General features: G+C 46.9%; 1 protein-coding gene across 1 annotated transcript; it reads right to left on the bottom strand.

Moving 5' to 3' along the window:
• Nucleotides 1–14,675: 14,675 nt before the first annotated feature.
• LOC144479291 (uncharacterized) lies at nucleotides 14,676–16,943 on the bottom strand. Its single transcript, XM_078197974.1, has 3 exons — nucleotides 16,824–16,943; nucleotides 16,615–16,728; nucleotides 14,676–15,574 (listed from the first exon to the last, which is right to left on the bottom strand). Exons 2-3 carry the CDS (start codon nucleotides 16,716–16,718, stop codon nucleotides 15,166–15,168), a joined length of 513 nt encoding a protein of 170 aa, XP_078054100.1. The 5' UTR covers nucleotides 16,719–16,728; nucleotides 16,824–16,943; the 3' UTR covers nucleotides 14,676–15,165.
• Nucleotides 16,944–18,400: the final 1,457 nt, after the last annotated feature.

Raw genomic sequence — 18,400 nt, 5'->3', positions numbered from 1 at the left:
ACTGACGCTGCTGTATGATCATTTACCCCAGCAGCAGCTGGCTGCTAGAGAAAAGAGGACAAATAAATTTTTGAACATATCCTAGTGAATCTCTCAACGTTTTTCTTACCATGAACACGGTGTAGAAAAATCCTACTACACAAATTACTTCTGGTGTTCGTATTTCTGAACCAGCTGCTCTCCATTCTAGATAGTAACCCCCCCGCCTCCTCACTCACTCCCGAGAAAGAATGGCCACAAGAACACACAAGCAGTTGGAACTGGTAATGTTCTATCCATTTCATGAATCCATTGTAAAGTCTTTGCTTTTAAACATACTCAAATTTCTGCAAGATGACTGGTCCTACATCACAACAAAGGACCTGCATTGTGGCCAAGTATCTAAAGGCTGCCTGCCAAATACTGCATTATCTTTAGGAACTTGTGTGTCACCATTAGCACGAGTCTCTAGGCTGTCTCCAATAGCAACAGATCAGTTTGATTTTACCAGAGCTTTGGGGACAGACTGAGAGACGGTGGGCGGTTTATCTTCCCACCATCATGCTATCTTGTTAGCAGAGAGGAAGGTGGAGAAGGCTCTCCTATCCCCAGGACGACTGAGCCATTTAAGGTTTTCTTGTCACTGTCACTGGCCTTTACGAGCAATGGGTGGGTCCTCCATCATTTAATCTGCCATGAGATGAAACGCCTGACTTTGTGAAGGTATCCTTTGACAATGGTGCCATCTGTCTCCACCAACCCTCCCCTCCCCTCCCTCCCCTCCCCTCCCCTTGCTGTGGCCGGTCTGACTGCCCTGATTCCCCTGACTCCGTTTGCCTGGTTGGAAGAGCTTGCAGAGATGTTTTCTTCTTCCAGGTGCAGTGCTCACCGTTTCCCTCCAATTGGCCGGGAGCTCCTGGGGACAGCAGCAGCCCCGATGGTACGAATGGATTATCGATGGCTGAGGTGGTGCTGTCTCCAGCTCTGCTGCCAGTCATTGAGGCCACTCGGAGTGGGCATAACCCTCAGTCCAAATTTTCAATTCATAGATTTCCGTACAGTGCAGAAGGAAGCCATTTGGCCCATCGATTCTGCACCAACCACAATCCCACCCTGGCCCTATCCCCGTAACCCCACATATTGATCCTGCTAATCCCTCTAACCTGCGCATCCCTGGACACTAAGGGGCAATTTAGCATGGCCAATCAACCTATTCCGCACATCTTTGGACTGCGGGAGGAAAGCGGAATACCGGGAGGAAACCCACGCCAACATGGGGAGAATGTGCAAACTCCACACAGACAGTGACCCAAGCCGGGAATCGAACCCAGGTCCCTGGAGCTGTGAGGCAGCAGTGCTGACCACTGTGCCACCGTGCCGCCTTAACTATCTATTACACCATTACATCAGGTGCACAATAACACCGGCCATTCCAGTAATTGGATTTTTAAAAATTCTTCGATGTGGTGTGTGCATTGCTGTAAAGGCCAGCATTTGTTGCCCTTTGCTGATTACCCTTGAATGATTGACTTGACTATTACAGAGAAAGTTAAGAGTTAACCACATTGCTGTGTTCTGGAGTCACATGTAGATCAGATCAGGTAAGGATGGCAGATTTCCTTCCTCAAAAGACATTAGCTTTTTACAACAATCTATGATAGTTTCATGATAACCATCATTGAGACCAGCTTTATATTCCAGATTCATTGATTGAATTCAAATGCCACCAGTTGCTGTGGGGGGATTTGAACCCATGTCTCCAAAGGACTGTGGACAAAGAGCAGGGGAGTAGGACTAATTAGATAACTCACCCAAAAAGCTAGCACAGGTGTGATGGGCCAAATCGCCACCTGTGCTGTGTGATTCCATAATTCTATGAATCCAGGTTTCTAATGAGAGGTGTCTCATTTCTGACCACTCCTAGTGCCTGCCCTGAGACACAAAACATACAACTCTGCCCATGTTAAAGGAGCTAAACTCATGCAATTTATCCCTTAATTAATTAATTGGAGCCCAGCTTTTCTATTTTAATCCACATATATCCATAACTTTGTCAAGAATCTCTCAAACCACCCCCCCCCCCCCCACCCCTTTGTCAATGCAGAGTACGTTTCCTCTCTATCTAGATTGCTTCCACCATGAGACAAACAAAGACTATTCCTTTGTCTCTTCTCAGCTCTGTGTGTCTGGGATTTCAATCTGCCAATCAAATTAAATACTGCCTCCTTAATCTGGGATCATGTGACAGCAATGTTATCCATTTTGCTAAGCTCCCCTGTCAGTCATATTCACTTGGATTTTGCCCAACTAAGGGCCCTATTTTACCATTTTGATTCTAAGTGCTGGGCGGACTTGAAACTGGGAGTATTTCAGATCCGACTTTTAGACCCGTTCTCAGGCTCCCCATTACGCACTCTGCCTGAAAAAATATCAGCGAGTCCAAATCACGCTGCACAAGCCTGTGGGCGGGGCTTAACGCGCCCGAAACCCTGCAGCTCCGATTGGCGCCTCCAACTGCGCATGCGCAGAAAAAAAATGATAGAATGCGGCTCGCCTGCCACATCGCCCTTGGGCCGGATAATGCCTCCCCCTGGCCCCCACAGACATTGTCTCACCCCCACAACATTACTGATCCACTTATCCCGCCATCCCCCATGCCACCCAGACCGGCCACGGGTCCCTCCCCCCCACTGATCACAGGCAGAGTGGCAGCGAACCCCCCCCTTCCCCCCACTGATCAGAGACAGAGTGGCAGCGGATCTCTCCTTCCCCACCGCCCCCCCGACCCCCCAAACCACCATCAGTCTCAAGCAGAGAGCCATCGGATGCTTGGCACTTACCTCCTCACTAACTGGAGTGCCCGAATCGGACTTTTGTACACCATGTCTGTTTCGCGCTGATTCTGGATGGGCGAACATGGTGGTAAAGAGGGAGGTGCCGGTAAGGTTGGGCGTGCAGCCCATTGAGTCAATTTAAGTGCATGCAAATGCATTTAAATGGCCATCGAGCCTGTTTCGGGCGTGGGCCCAATCTTGGTCATTTTCGGGCCTTGGTAAAGGGGGAACTGGCGCGGAGGCGGGCGCGGATCACACTACTCACCTCACGCCCGACTTTACCAAGCTTTCAAACCCAAAATCGGGCGCAACGCAATGGTAAAATCGGACCCTAAGGGTCTAATGGAGATGGCTCTCATATCTAGAGATGAGCGAGAGAGTGCCACAGATACCTTCAGTTGTCAAGGGATGCAGTTGCTCAATCTGCCGCATTCTTATCTGAGGATCTGACAGCACATAGACTGGGAGGCCATTGTTACTCCCAACAAGTGGCTGCAGTGGAAGAATCACTCCAGACTGGAGTTATATGCTCAAGCCAGTTTATTGTAAGAGACTTCCTACAATAAACTCTCCCCACAAAGTGTTCCAAGCTGGCTTTATTTATAGGACAATGGATATCACATGTTTAACTAACAATTCCCTCAACAAAATAATTTCCATACACTGTGATTAATAGTCCATTGACAGCATTCCTTGCCAGTAGCTGTAGAAGTGACTACCGAACTCTATTTATTTCTAAGCGGCTCATTCCAGCAGTTCTTTGGGGAACTATATTTTTGTTCAATCTATGGCAGCCCACACCTGTGGGAAGCCAGAGATTGCAGTAAGTCCCAGAAATCTAAAATGTATAAGGGAAGAAACAGATGCCCTTCACAGTAAGGCACATCACTACATCCAATTCACACTTGATAAAGGAAGCCGGGCTGCTAGATTTCTGGGAATTGCTGTGATCCCAGGGTGGCATGGTGGCACAGTGGTTAGCACTGCTGCCTCTCAGCGCCAGGGACCTGGATTTGATTCCGACCTTGGGTCACTGTCTGTGTGGAGTTTGCACATTTTCCCCGTGCCTACGTGGGTTTCCTCTGGGTGCTCCGGTTTCCTCCCACACCCCAAAGATGTGCAGGTTTGGTGGATTGACCATGTTAAATTGCCCCTTAGTGTCTGGGAGGTTGGCAGGATAAATTCCTTGGGCTACGGGGATAGGGGCTGGATTGGATTGTTGTCAGTGCAGGTTCAATAGGCTGAGTGGCCTCTTTCTTCCCTGTAGGGATTCTATGATTCTAGATCTGACTGCCCATGATGGTTGTCATAGAGCTTTAGGAGCTTCCTGGCAGAGCACCCATCTTCATCAACAGCAAACGGTTCCACTCACTCAACATGCAGCTGATCTGTGACCATCAGAAGCAGATCATGCACGTTTGTGCCAGGTTCCTTGGGCATTCTGATGGTTCTTCCATCCTGACACATTCCCAGGTACCACAAATCTTTAGGGGCCCACGGCACTTGCAGTGTTTACTGTTAGGAGATAGAGTTTACCCACAGAAGACTTGTCTTATGACACCCGTGTGATGTCCTCAAAGTGTCTTGGAGGAGAGGTACAACACAGTGCAACCTGTGACAAGGCCCATCAGACAGCAAACCATTGACATCCTGAAGATGTGCTTCCAATGCTTGGACCATTAAGATGGGGCTCTATAGTTGTCTCCATAGAGAGTGGCCAGCTGTGCACTGCACAATCTGATTCTTCAAAGGGGAGATCATGGGCAGCACGGTGGCACAGTAGTTAGCACTTCTGCCTCACAGTGCCAGGGACCCGGGTTTAATTCCAGCCTCAGGTGACTGTGTGGAGTTTGCACATTCTCCCTGTGTGCGTGGGTTTCCTTTGAGTGCTCCGGTTTCCTCCTACACTCCAAAGATGTGCAGTTTAGGTGGATTGGCCATGCTAAATTGCCCCTTAGTGGCAGGGGGATTAGCAAGGTAAATATAAGAAAATAAGAACATAAGAAATAGGAGCAGGAGTAGGCCATCTAGCCCCTCGAGCCTGCCCCGCCATTCAATAAGATCATGGCTGATCTGAAGTGGATCAGTTCCACTTACCCGCCTGATCCCTATAACCCCTAATTCCCTTACCGATCAGGAATCCATCTATCCGTGATTTAAACATATTCAACGAGGTAGCCTCCACCACTTCAGTGGGCAGAGAATTCCAGAGATTCACCACCCTCTGAGAGAAGAAGTTCCTCCTCAACTCTGTCCTAAACTGACCCCCCTTTATTTTGAGGCTGTGCCCTCTAGTTCTAGCTTCCTTTCTAAGTGGAAAGAATCTCTCCACCTCTACCCTATCCAGCCCCTTCATTATCTTATAGGTCTCTATAAGATCCCCCCTCAGCCTTCCAAATTCCAACGAGTACAAACCCAATCTGCTCAGTCTCTCCTCATAATCAACACCCCTCATCTCTGGTATCAGCCTGGTGAACCTGGTGAATATGTGAGGTTACAGGGATAGGGCCTGAGTGGGATTGTTGTCGGTGCAGACTCGAAGGGGCGAATGGCCTCCCTCTGCACTCTAGGGATTCTATGATTCTATCACTTGCCCAAGGGAGTCACGAAAGAGGCAGAAATCTCCTTGACTTAAAAGGGCCGGAACTTGATGGCAGTGTTCCATGGAAGGATGCCATTGCAGTGACATGGAGCGGAGGACATGCCCGTGACACAATGACTGCCGTTAAGCTTCCGGCAGGAGCAAAGTCCACACAAGGTGACAAGTGTGCATTGTTTCTGTCCCTTAGAAGCATGGAAATGATTCGGAAGACTTTTCCAATCATTAACATATCAAGCAAACCCATCATTCAGCTTGGGACCATTAACACTCAAGGATAATGAAGGGATCAGTGTTGGGAAGGTCAGTTCCCAATGCTGGTATGTAGCGTCTGTGCAATGTGAAAGGCAGCGCAGCAATGCTCAGCCTGAGTTTACTGCACATTGTGCAGTCCTTGCCACCAGCACACAACACTTGGCCATTGAGAATTAGACCTTGTTACAGAAAACATAGTGCACCCGGTTCATGTGCTTTCACACTCACAAGGAACACAGCTCAGAGCTAACGCTGCAATGTTAACTGTCACCCTCTAACAGACAGGAGCACACATAATTCAATCATGTGTTACAAGATTTAAAAGAATACTTCTGTATCTACATGCTCTGTCAGGCACTGATTTGGCACATCTCCCTTACATAACACAAGGGATAAGTGACTAACATGACTTTGCTAAACAGAGCATGAATTTGAAGGTCACAATGGAGGAGTGGGAGTTTAGGTCTCCCTTGAAATAAGATATCACATATCATCTGATGCACGAACTATTTACAACATGATATGTTGAATCATAAAATATAGTTTCATTTACAAAGGTGAGTTATATCTACAAAGAATGAGCATCAATGCACATTCATAATTTCTTATCTTAACACACTCAATCGTTACGCCTGGCTGCAACCCTCAGATCCACAGCACAGGTGGAGGCAGCCTGCTGATTGCCATGCCCTATTGTCTGAGATGACTCTGGCAGGTGTCCTCTGAAAGCCCTAGGCCTCAGCCTCCTTTGGGTATCCCGCTGTGGGGCAGGGGCATCCTCTTCGGCCTAAGCAGCCGAAGCTGATGGGGTCACAGGCAGAGGGGATTGGGAACATCTGAATACCCTTGAAGACTCCTGGGTGGATGGCCCCAGGATGTCCGCTTGATGCTCCTTCTTCCTTTGGGTGCCTGAGGGTCCCTCCCTGACTCCTTGAGGAGAAGGGGCACATGGAGGGAGGTCAAGATGCTCTACACCCTCTTGCCCAGGCACTGATGGATCCCACATATGCTGACAGCAATGGAGTGCGGGACTTGAGCAAGTCAGCTGTAAACTGCTGACAACCATCACTCGTCCCATAGAGACATCGAGACACTTGCATGCCAGAGCCATGACAACAGAGAGAAAGTGGACAGACTCCTCCATTCTTCATTCCAGTCCGGTGACTTCCTCTGAAAATCCTGCCTGATATTCCCCTGCCTGTCTTTGCATCTCCATCATGTGTGAAATGGCTGAGTGCGGGGGCTTATCACCTGACTCGGACTCAACTGGCAGCTGTTCTCCAGCAGTCCCGTGAGTGCCAGAGACCTGGGCTGTCACTGCCTCCGACTGCTGTCGGTGAGGTAAACTCCAGATGGCGAACCCCAGCCTATTCTAGATCTAGGATCCACCAAGACATGTGCCTCTATCCAGGGGCAGGATGCAGGCTCAACATCTAGTGGGTCTTCAGTGTCATCGTCCAAGGTGGACTAGGGACTGGGGCTGAGGGTGCTGGCCGGAGGTGTGTCTCTGCCTGCTCCTGCTGGTGCCCAGAAGAGAGAGAAGATTGAATCGATCCCTGAGTAGGCAGAATCCAACATTACATTTAGCTGACTGTGAAGATCATAATGTGTCCAACTAATAGAGGGTTAATCTGTGCTGGTTTAGTGGAGCAGGTCAATTTCGCCTCTACTATAGTACGAAGTCTCACAACACCAGGTTAAAGTCCAACAGGTTTATTTGGTATCACGAGCTTTGGAGCACTGCATCACTCACCTGATAAAGGAGCAGCACTCCGAAAGCTAATGATTCCAAATAAACCTGTTGGACTTTAACCTGGTGTTGAGAGACTTCTTACTGTGCCCACCCCAGTCCAACGCCGGCATCTCCACCTCATAGGAGCCATCCCTGTCCTCCCCCCACCAATTCAGCTGCCTTCTCCTTGAAGGGAGTTAGCTCCTGGACCTTGGAGGCTCTTTCACGGGTTTGGGATCTCGCCTTGTTTTGGGCTGGCTTTACCTGCATGAAGACAGAGGGAGTGGAATGTGATGGGAACAGATAGAACAGAAAATAGAAAGCAAGGATGGCTGTTGTGTGTGCTGTCCCTCCCCAGTAAGGGCAGAAGATGTTGTTTGTGCAGGATGGTACATGAAATACTGATGATGTTAAAGTGTGTGAGACATTCAGGGCAGATGTTCCTATTGCTAAAATTGCGTTAGACCTTTGCAGGTTGGAACTCTCTGAGCGCCAGATGCCCTTTTCAAGGTGTGAGTCCAGAGTGAGTAGAAGGTTGACTTACCCTGGCTGAGCAGATGAGATCATTCTTTTTTTTCTGCACAACAGAGGGTTTCTTTTTTTATGTGCAATGAGCACTGGTGGCCTCCTCCTAGGCTGACGACTCAGGATGGTCACTCTCCTGCTGCCATCGCCGGGAGAAGGACATGTTGGAATTTGCTGGTGGTCTGGAGAAGAGTCACCGGGGAGCAATGGCTAAATCGTGGTGCACAGGGCTTGCTTCTCCTGGTGGATATTTTGTTTGGCTACACCACGCAGCTGGGCTGCAGCAAGTGCATGTGTGTTTGAGCGCTACTTAAATATGGCGTCTGGAACTTTGACCCCATGAGGTAACAGTGGACAGGCGAATCAGTGCCCAATCAGCCACGTGCTTCGGTGAGCAGCTTGCTGATGCATAACCAATGAGTCTTTAAGAAGAAGATTGGGTGTGACCCGCGCAAAACGCAACGACCATCCCGCCCACCATCGTACTTCATCTGAAAAAATGTTAAATTCTGCCCTTTATTTCTGGGAAGAGCCTGGTGTTTAATATTCACTGAATGAAAATGAAAAAATAAAATTCGACAAAGTTGCACTGACTCCAACAAATCCCTTGATAACACTTCCTGACACTCCACTTCCTCGAAGGACTCCATTCCATGTTCTCATTTCTCCATCCCTGTCTCATCTATCCACATCATCTATTCCACCTTTTAATGATTCTGATGACTTCTGTTTTCCCCAGCCAAAATTCCCCTCTACAGTGGTTCACGGGGCCCTTGATCCTGTCTGTCCCAAGTAGGCAGCCTTAAGTAAAATGCACAAAACATGTTTTTTTAATCCATTCATGGGACATGGGCGTCGCTGGCTGGCCAGCGTTTATTGGCCATCCCTAGTTAGCTGAAGGCAGTTAAGAGTCAACCACATTGCTGTGGCTCTGGAGTCACATGTAAGCCGGATCAGGTGAGGACTGCAGATTTCCTTTAGCACTGCTGCCTCAGCGCCAGGGACCTGGGTTCGATTCCCAGCTTGGGTCACTGTCTGTATGGAGTTTACACATTCTCCCTGTGTCTGCGTGGGATTCCTCCAGGTGCTCCGGTTTCCCCCCACAGTCCAAAGATGTGCAGGTTAGATGCTTCGGCCATGTTAAATTCTCCCTCAGTGTACCCGAACAGGCGCCGGAGTGTGGCGCTAGGGGATTATTACAATGTGAATGTAAGCCTACTTGTGACTAATAAAGAAACTTTATTAGTGAACCAGGTGGGTTTTTCTGACAATGGTTTCATGGCCACCAGTAGATTCTTAATTCCAGATATCCTTTATTGAATTCAAATTCCACGATCTGCTGTTGAACCTGGGTCCCCAGAACGTTAGCTGAGTTTCTGGATTAATAGTCCAGCGATAATACCACTTGGCCATCACCTCCCCATGCTCCATTCATGACCACCCACATTGTAAATATTTTAAAACTCCCATTGAAGGGTTCATGTTTAAATAAACAAGTCTCATGGTCTCTTCACTGAGACACATCCATATCAGTGAGACACAATATTCGAACAGCATTTCCCGTCCCGAGACTGGACTACTCACTTACAGATAAAATTCCGGATCAAGTGTCTGTCCTCAGTGTCCTGCAAGGACCAACGCAGAATAAGTTGCAATCTGTCTGCTACCTTGATGTTTTATATGTCCATTGTCTACCTACAAGACTTACTTATTTCCAGCTGCTTAATCCACATGTGCGTGTGAGGGGCTTAGTAAAAAGAGCAGTGCCCTGCTTGGGGCTCACTCCTTTTGAGGTAGCAAACAACAGATTAGTGTAAACCTCAGTCACTGAAAGGCAGTATCGCCTTTCATCATCCCAGTCGTAACATGTCCCACCCTAGCCACAACAATATGACTCATTCCCAATCACTGGTCAGGATGTCATGCCCCTGTTCATAGTGGGCGTAAATGGCGATGGGAGTCCAAAGATGTGCAGATTTCCCAGAGAGATTGTCTCTGAACCACATCCCTCCACCCGCCAATGACATAATGGGATTCCTGCCATGTAGTATCGGGAACCCCATTTGCATTCACTGTTATTTCATTATCAGGCCTCCCCTCAGCAATCCTGCTACCCCCCCGTCCATGCTGGCGAGGCTGCCCATGGTGGCATGACATCACATTGGCACCATTTACAGCAAGTTTTTAAAAATGGGATCCTGGCAACCGTACTGCTGAGGAGAGTTCTGAGGTGAGGGGGAGCTTCTTCTCTCAGAGGGTAGTGAATCTCTGGAATTCTCTGCCCATTGAAGTGGTGGAGGCTACCTCGTTGAATATGTTTAAATCACAGGTAGATAGATTTCTGATCGATAAGGGAATTAAGGGATATGGGGATCAGGCAGGTAAGTGGAACTGATTCGCCTCAGATCAGCCATGATCTTGTTGAATGGCGGGGTAGGCCCGAGGGGCTAGATGGCCTACTCCTCCTATTTCTCATGTTCTTATGTGAGCGCACTTTTCATCACGGGCCACTGCTGAGTCTACGGGGAGAGAGGGCACTTGAAAGGTCTGGAAGGAGCCAGCTATGGGGCTCGGGTTTCAGTGTGGGGATTGGGGTAGATCAGAATTTAGGGTGCGGAATTTGGGGGAGTCAGGAGGAAGGGGTATTGGGCCTCAGATTCAAGGGGAGCAACCAACTATGCTTGCAAGGGCTGGAGCATTGGGGTGGCGGTTAACCAGTTATTCACGCAAGGTCAAGGGATGGAGTTGGGCAAATGGAGGGATGGAGTTGGGCACATTCATGACATTTTGTAGTTCGTTACGGTCTTGGGCAGAGCAGGAGCCATACCAAGCTGTGATACAACCAGAAAGAATGCTTTCTATGGTGCATCTGTCAAGGTTGGTGAGAGTCATAGCTGACATGCCAAATTTCCTTAGTCTTCTGAGAAAGTAGAGGCATTGGTGGGCTTTCTTAACTATTGTGTCGGCATGGGGGAACCAGGACAGGTTGTTGGTGATGCACTGTGAGAAGTTGAACTGGCAGGGCTGTTCACTTGGGGAGGGGGAAGAGCAGGCGGGTGGGAAGGGGGTGGAGTGGGGGGGAGGGGCCATAGGCAGTGGCGGGAAAAAGGACAATGATTTCATTGAAAGAAGGGAGAAATTGTTGGCCCCTGAAGGAAGGGAAGGACTTATCATCAAAAGGGGAAGAAAACCAGTTTTAAACCTGATCCATCCTGAGGCTGCAATCTCCAGCTGCTGGGCCTCTGCCTTCTTGATGGGCCTTGACATTGGGAAGGGTTGGGTGGGTGTCCAGTTGACACAACCTGAAGGATTCACCAAGAGGGAGAGGGATAGCCTGTGATTTCCTGGCTCAGCATGTCAAATCTATTAGAGAGGCATGACAACAATAACAAATAGTCTAATAATGTTCCTTCAGTCTGACAGCTAAGTCAATTGTTCCTACTCACTCACCACTGTTGTGTGTGAGTTCCACTGATTACCGCTCAGCAGTTAACCCTTTGCACGCTGATCTCCCCATTCTGTGAGTGTCATGGTTTCCCTGCACCATTCTCCGTGAAGGCAAGTAGAAGTGCCTGAATCATGGAGTTCATGCCCTGCACATGGAGTGCACATCATTAACCATGGAGTTGATGTCCTACACCTGTACAGGACGGAACTCTTGCGCCAATGTCTCCACTGAGGCCGCCACCCTCACAGTGTTGATCTGGCTGCCTCAGAGTGCAGGCATGATCTCCTTGGACAAAGGCATTAGGACTCCTCCATTTGGCCTTTCAATCCAAGGAGAATATCTGACATCCCTTCCTGAAGTTCCTGACTTTGCCTTTGGAGCTCCAGAAACTGAGGCATGATTAGGCCCAGGGGCAAGGCAACTGGCTGGGTCTCAGTAGAGTCAAGGCCTCCAGCAGTTCTCTGAGTGCTGGCTCCCTGGGCCATCCCTGTCTCTGCTTGCAGTGGATCAGAAAGCATGAGCTGCTCACCAGAGGCCTCTCTAATACCAAGTCCCACTGAGATGAATGTCTCTGCGCTGGTTGGGGGTTTGGGTAAAAACTGTGACATCTCTTCAATCTCAAAGTCTGAGAATTCATCCTCACTGGTCACTGGGATGGATTCTAGTGCCTGGCTGGTGGAGGCCCTGGGTTAGAGAAGGGAGATTGTATTAGTGCATTGCAGGGGCATTCAGATAGAAGAGACAGGACTCACATTGACATGCTGAATGATGGTGTTCTGGGTCCTCACTTGATATTTTGGTGCCCACCACACCCTCAGTCCAGGAGTGGATATCTTCCTCCCCGGCCAGCTGGAGAGTTCATTCCTCAAGCTGGGAGAGGGCTTGAAACTCGAGCATTCCTCCGCCCGCCTGGGGCCTTGCCTGTTTATTATGTGCCAGCTTGTCCTGCATAAAATCCGATGGAGAGAGTGTATGCAGGATGCGTGCCAGGGCAGATGCTAAGGATGCCAGGCTGTGTGGTTGATGAATGGGAGCAGGGAGGCAATGAGGAGATGAGGAAAGATGTGGGAGAGGGAGTGGTGTTGTCACTTGAGTGAGCTCCCTGTGGATGATGATGGTGTGTGAGTTGAGAGTGATGAGAAGAGTGACTTCCCTGGCAGAATGGAGGAGATCATTCATCTTCTTCCTGCCTGGATGGTCATCCTCCTCTACAGGGAGCTGGCACTGACCAGCACTGCCACCACCTCCCATGCGGGTTTGGTGACCTTGCTCGAGAGTCTCCTGTCTGTGCGTGGGTACAGGCCTCTCCAGACATTCAGCAGTCTGTCAAGAGATGACTCCTTGAATCTTGGGGCAGACGTTAGCAGCCATTCTCATCACTGGTCCATGAAGCAATGTCTGGGAAACTGGGGAGGTTCCCATGGATTAATGCTCTCAGCTAATGGTGGGATGGGCGAATCAGAGGCTGTCTGCCATGGAGGCAGCGTGACTCTTTTACAAAATATTTGCCAAATTGGCTGCAAATACAGTGAGAAACCTGCCGCTGATGGGCAAATCACTGCTTTTCCCGCCTGAAACCACACTTTGCAACAGAATGGGAATGGTCCACCCACTATGTCATCCCCTATAATATAATGCTCAACCACAATGACACATTCCCCAAACTGTTCTCACATTTACTCCATACATTGGAGGATTAACAACTCCAAACATCCTCAGATCCTTTTAATACACAGTATCCTTACATACTCCAGGATATTCACGCCACACAAATGCCAGGCAAAGACCATCACCAATAAGAGACACTCTAACCACCACCCCTTGACATTCAATGGTGTAACCATCACTGAATCCCCCACTGTCAACATCATGGGGGTTATCATTGACCAGAAACTCAACTGGACTCACCACATAAACACAGTGGCTACAAGAGCAGGTCAGAGGCTAGGAATATTGCGGCGAGTAACTTACCTCCTGACTCCCCAAAGCCTGTCCACCATGGGCGGCACGGTAGCACAGTGGTTAGCACTGCTGCTTCACAGCTCCAGGGTCCCAGGTTCGATTCCCGGCTCGGGTCACCGTCTGTGTGGAGTTTGCACATTCTCCTCGTGTCTGCGTGGGTTTCCTCCGGGTGCTCCGGTTTCCTCCCACAGTCCAAAGATGTGCGGGTTAGGTTGATTGGCTAGGTTAAAAATTGCCCCTTAGAATCCTGAGATGCGTAGGTTAGAGGGATTAGCGGGTAAAATATGTGGGGGTAGGGCCTGGGTGGGATTGTGGTCGGTGCAGACTCGATGGGCCGAATGGCCTCCTTCTGCACTGTAGGGTTTCTATGTTTCTAACTTTCTATCTACAAGGTACAAGTCAGGAGTGTGATGGAATACTCTCCACTTGCCTGGATGGGTGCATCTCCAACAGCACTCAAGGAACTTGACACCATCCAGGACAAAGCAGCCCGCTTGATTGGCACCACATCCATAAACATCCACTCCCTCCACCACCGACGCTCAGTAGCAGCAGTGTGTACTATCTACAAGATGCACTGAAGCAATTCACCAAAGATCCTTAGACAGCAACTTCCAAACCCAGAACCACTTTCATCTAGAAGGACAAGGGCAGCAGATACATGGGAACACCACCACCTGCAAGCTCCCCTCCAAGTCACTCCCATCCTGACTTGGAAATATATCCCCATTCCTTCGCAGTGACTGGGTCAAAATCCTGGCATTCCTTCCCTGACGACATTGTGGGTCAACCCACAGCACATGGACTGCAGCGTTTCAAGAAGGCAGCTCACCACCACCTTCTCAAGGGCAACTACGGATGGGCAATAAATGCTGGTCAGGCACAAACCTCATGTCCCATGAATGAATAGAAAAAAATTTGGCTGTCGCTAATCATCACAATATATGACATTGCTAACATGTGTTTTCTCCAGGTGCACCATTCCCAATTAATGTAACAGATCCCCAGTTGCCACAGGATGTGCCATCTCCAGTCGCCAAAATACACGTAATCCCCAATCATCATTATCACTTCTAATCACTGTAATAGAAACCATTTACAATGAGTAAAGAGACACGATCTCCAATTTGTACAAATCACTGCATCCAATGCATGTGTAGCACAACCTGTGGCTCACATCGCAATCTCAGCAGTCTCAGGATGTTACTTGAATGTGACAACATTTTGGGAAATTAACAATGGAAAGAAAAAGAGTGCTTTTGTTTTTCCAAGATGCATATATTTAAGTATAATGTTGTAGCTGCTTTAGAGATGATGCAAAAAGCAAAAAAAACCCAATGAATTAGTCAATTGTTTATTTCTATAACATGTCTCAGTACATTCCAATGATGAAGCGGTGTATTAGAGAGATGTTTTCATACTGGTGCTGTTAACATCAAAAGGTTTCAACACTGATTTCTTTGTAATATCACTTCACAAAGGTCTTTACAATCATACAATTGTGTAGTACTGATAGTAGATTATAGATTTATTATTGATGGAAGCTTAATTGTAAATGGTAAAACAAAACTGCCAAATAGGTTACTGGAGAACTCCCAGTGCTTCCCCTGTGCAGAGGAGATTAAAAGATTCATTTTTCAAGCAAATAGTTAGTTTTAAAAAATGGCCTTTAGTGATTGAAGTGGAGTTAATTCATAACGAGTTTGATAAACACTCAAAGATAACATTTAATGATAGGAAGAACAGGGAAATGGCATTAGTTATAATAGCTATAATAGCCTCACTTGGTGCTGAGGTTTGTATCCGTTTCTCTAAGAGATTTACCAGAATGTTAAATATCTCTAATATCTATTTTAAGTATAGCTTTCTTCTCATTGGACATGGTAGCTGAAACGGACATATTTCCTCTTCTGAGGCTCAGAGATGGGTTGCCTTTACCCAGCGATGACTTAGTGAAGCAAGACGATTCCGTTAGCTCATAGTACATCTTATTGTACAAAGCACTGTCGGTCTTAATGGGCCTGTCAGGGATATACAGAGCATATTCAATGCTGTACTTGCTATAGTCATAAGGGTTGGAAACCAGCAGCGAGATCTGGGTATTGCCAAAGTTGTAACTCAACACTCCAACAGAGCCACATGCTGTGAATGGGGTCTTGATGAACACACAGACTCCGCTCTCCCCCCTGTCAATGGTGGGTGGCGGTGGGTTTTTCACACGCCCACTGTCACTGTAGGTCCTGTAAGATACACAATGTAGGCATATTATTGTCTTAAAAGGTGTGATACTCACAAGCCTTCTTTAGATGAAAACAACTTATGTTTACATAGGATCAATATCAAACAACATTAACAGATACCAGGGATAAAGACTAAAAGATTGGTCAAAGAAGTAGGTTTTAAGGAGTGTCTCAAGGGGGGTAAAAGTGATGGAGAGACAGAGAGATTTGGGAAGGTAGTGACAGAACTTAGGGGTTGGCAGCTGATGAAATAGCTGCCAATTGAGGAATGATTAAAACCGGGATTGCCCAAGATGTGAGAATTGGAGGAGTGCAGAGGGTCGACAGGGTTGGAGGAGGTTACAGAAATGGGGTGTCTGAGGACACAAAGTTTGAACATTTTAAAATCAAGGCATTGCTTAACCGCACTCCAGCATAATTTAGGATTATAGTATCACACACGATATGGTATTATTCCAATATTCACAAGCAGAAGAAATAAAGGTGATTAAAAACAAAAGAAATTTGCCCTGATAATTATTGTACAAACATAACTTAACCAGATTGATAAAAATCATTTCAAAGTTAGATCTGGAGCCAGCAAGTACAAGGATAATTGGATTTGGCGTGGGTTAGGGTTTGAGTTTTGGATGAGATCAGCTTTATGGAATTGGAAAACTAAAGGGCAGTCAAATCAGAACCAGAGCTTTGTCAGAACCTGGCACTAGTCTACACCTCAAAATGAATACTTATCTTTCCCTTTAAGATTCGGTGTCTCTGATCTGAACTTGATTGAACCATTTAACATTTTAACTGTGCAATTGTTTTTGCATTGTGCTGTAACTAGTATCAAATTGGCTTCAATCGAGTCAAAATGTAACCAAATGTATTTTTCATTTTCCACAAAATCTCCTGCTTTGATAGTGCTAGGAAATAGTAAGCCAACACTGGGTCTAATCTCAATAATGTGCAACAAGTATTTACATTAAACTCTGCAAATGACTTTGAAGTAATCCACAACTCTCAAATAAACAATTACACACACACGTTGGTGTACTTACGCAGCTTCTGTTAAAATATAGCTTGAGCTTTTGTTGGAGATTTCAATCCCCACACATCTGGAGGAATCGACGGATTCCATTATATTTTCAATTGATGCAGACATTGTGTCTAACCTTGAAAAAAAGTAACCCTCATCAAAAGAGCTTCTTAATCTGGAAGTTTATGTTTCACCGAATAACCGGAATAATGGCAAGGCTCCTTTACTCACCGTGTGTTGCACCAATATTCCTGTGAAAAGAGTTCTGTTCTCTATACCGTTTCACAGAATCTGCCTGCTCTTTGAGACTGGGTTGGGGAGGGAGGGAGTTGGGCGTCTTGAAAACAAGGAAACGCCCTTGTGATGAATCAGTTCCAAGTCTGGAGAAAGAATTTCAGCTTGCTATAACTGTATCCAAAGTTGGCATGTCAAATTCCAGCTTGAAATCCCCTCCAAACCACATCAGGAAACAGTTTGCAAACACCAACCTCTCTAAACTCATGCAAAGAGTTTTAAGAAATGTATGAAGTGAATTAGGGAATACAAAGAGGCTTGAAAACTTGAATTTGTACCTAAATGTCTCTGGGTTACCAGTTATTGTAGATCTGGAATCCCCTCCCTACGTCTGTCCATCTTTCCACCTCCTTGTATTCTTCAGGCACTCCTTCAAACCAACTGCTTTGATCAGGGTTTTCACTGTCTTTCCGAATACCTTCATATTTAGTTTCTATTTCCTTTTTTACCTGATTTATACATCTGTGCACAGAACACGGTGAGATGTTTCTGTGAAAAGTTGAAGATTGGCTATCGCCAATAGAACAACAATAAGAAGTTGAAATTATACAGTGCCTTTAATGCATTGTAATGTCCTAATCATGTTAAGGATTGTGAGTTTTAATAGAAAAAGAAAAGATGTGGTCTGCACACATAGATTCAAAGTAACATACAACAGGTTTTATTGAAAGAGATGCTCTCTGCTCTGCAAAAGTACAAAACGGAAAGAAAAACAGCAGCCACTGCAAATACCCTAATGACATCACCATCAAATCATGTGATCAGCTCATAAAGCAATCTGCAACACTTTTAAATATATAACATGCAGTAAAATGTGTCAGGGTACTTCACAAGGGCATTACTGGGGCCCAATTTTAACTCAGAACCCATTCACTTAGACAGCGTGAAATCTGGGCCCTGAGTCACAGACGGATATATGAGGACAGGTTACTAAAAGCTTGCTCAAAGAGATAGGTTTTAAGGAAAAGTTAACAGAGGAAAGGTAGGTTTTAGAGACAGAGAGATTTAGGGAGGCAATTCCAGAGGTTAGGGCCTTGGAAGCTGAAGACAGTTCCAATAGTGCAGCAATTAAAATAGGATCAGAATTGGAGGCATGCAGAGACTTAAAAGGGTTCCAGGGTTGCAAAGAGGCTACAGAGCTGGGGGAGGGTGGAGTGGGGGGGACATTTTCAGGAAGGAATGTAAAAATAAGAATGTGAACTACAAAGTTGAGAGATTTTTTAACCACATCTTAGCTTGATTTCAAACATTCAGGAGGGGAGGGAGATTAGTGATAAAGATGAGTAAGGAAGTCTGTTGTGATAGGGTTTGCAAAAACATAGCCTAACAGCCTTATAAAAACAAATTTATAATGTCCTAACTATGTGAGCGGTTGTGGGTTTTAAACAAAAAGAAAAATATGTGATTTGCACACGTTGCGCCCATTTTCGTGCATGAAAACTTGGTAAAGTCGGGCGTGTGGTGAGTAGCGCGATCCCTGCTCACCTCCACTTTGGTTCCCCCTTTACCAAGGC

This window comes from Mustelus asterias, chromosome 25, assembly GCF_964213995.1.
Source record: "Mustelus asterias chromosome 25, sMusAst1.hap1.1, whole genome shotgun sequence".
Taxonomy (NCBI): domain Eukaryota; kingdom Metazoa; phylum Chordata; class Chondrichthyes; order Carcharhiniformes; family Triakidae; genus Mustelus; species Mustelus asterias.
Note: the sequence above shows the minus strand (reverse complement) of the source record. Positions and strands in the feature narration are given on the sequence as shown.

Coding starts and splice junctions, on each gene's coding strand:
- LOC144479291 (XM_078197974.1), bottom strand. CDS start 16,718: ATGTCTGCATCAATTGAAAATATAATGGAATCCGTCGATTCCTCCAGA. Junction 15,575..16,614: donor TATATTTTAACAGAAGCTGC/GTAAGTACACCA, acceptor TGTATCTTACAG/GACCTACAGTGACAGTGGGC.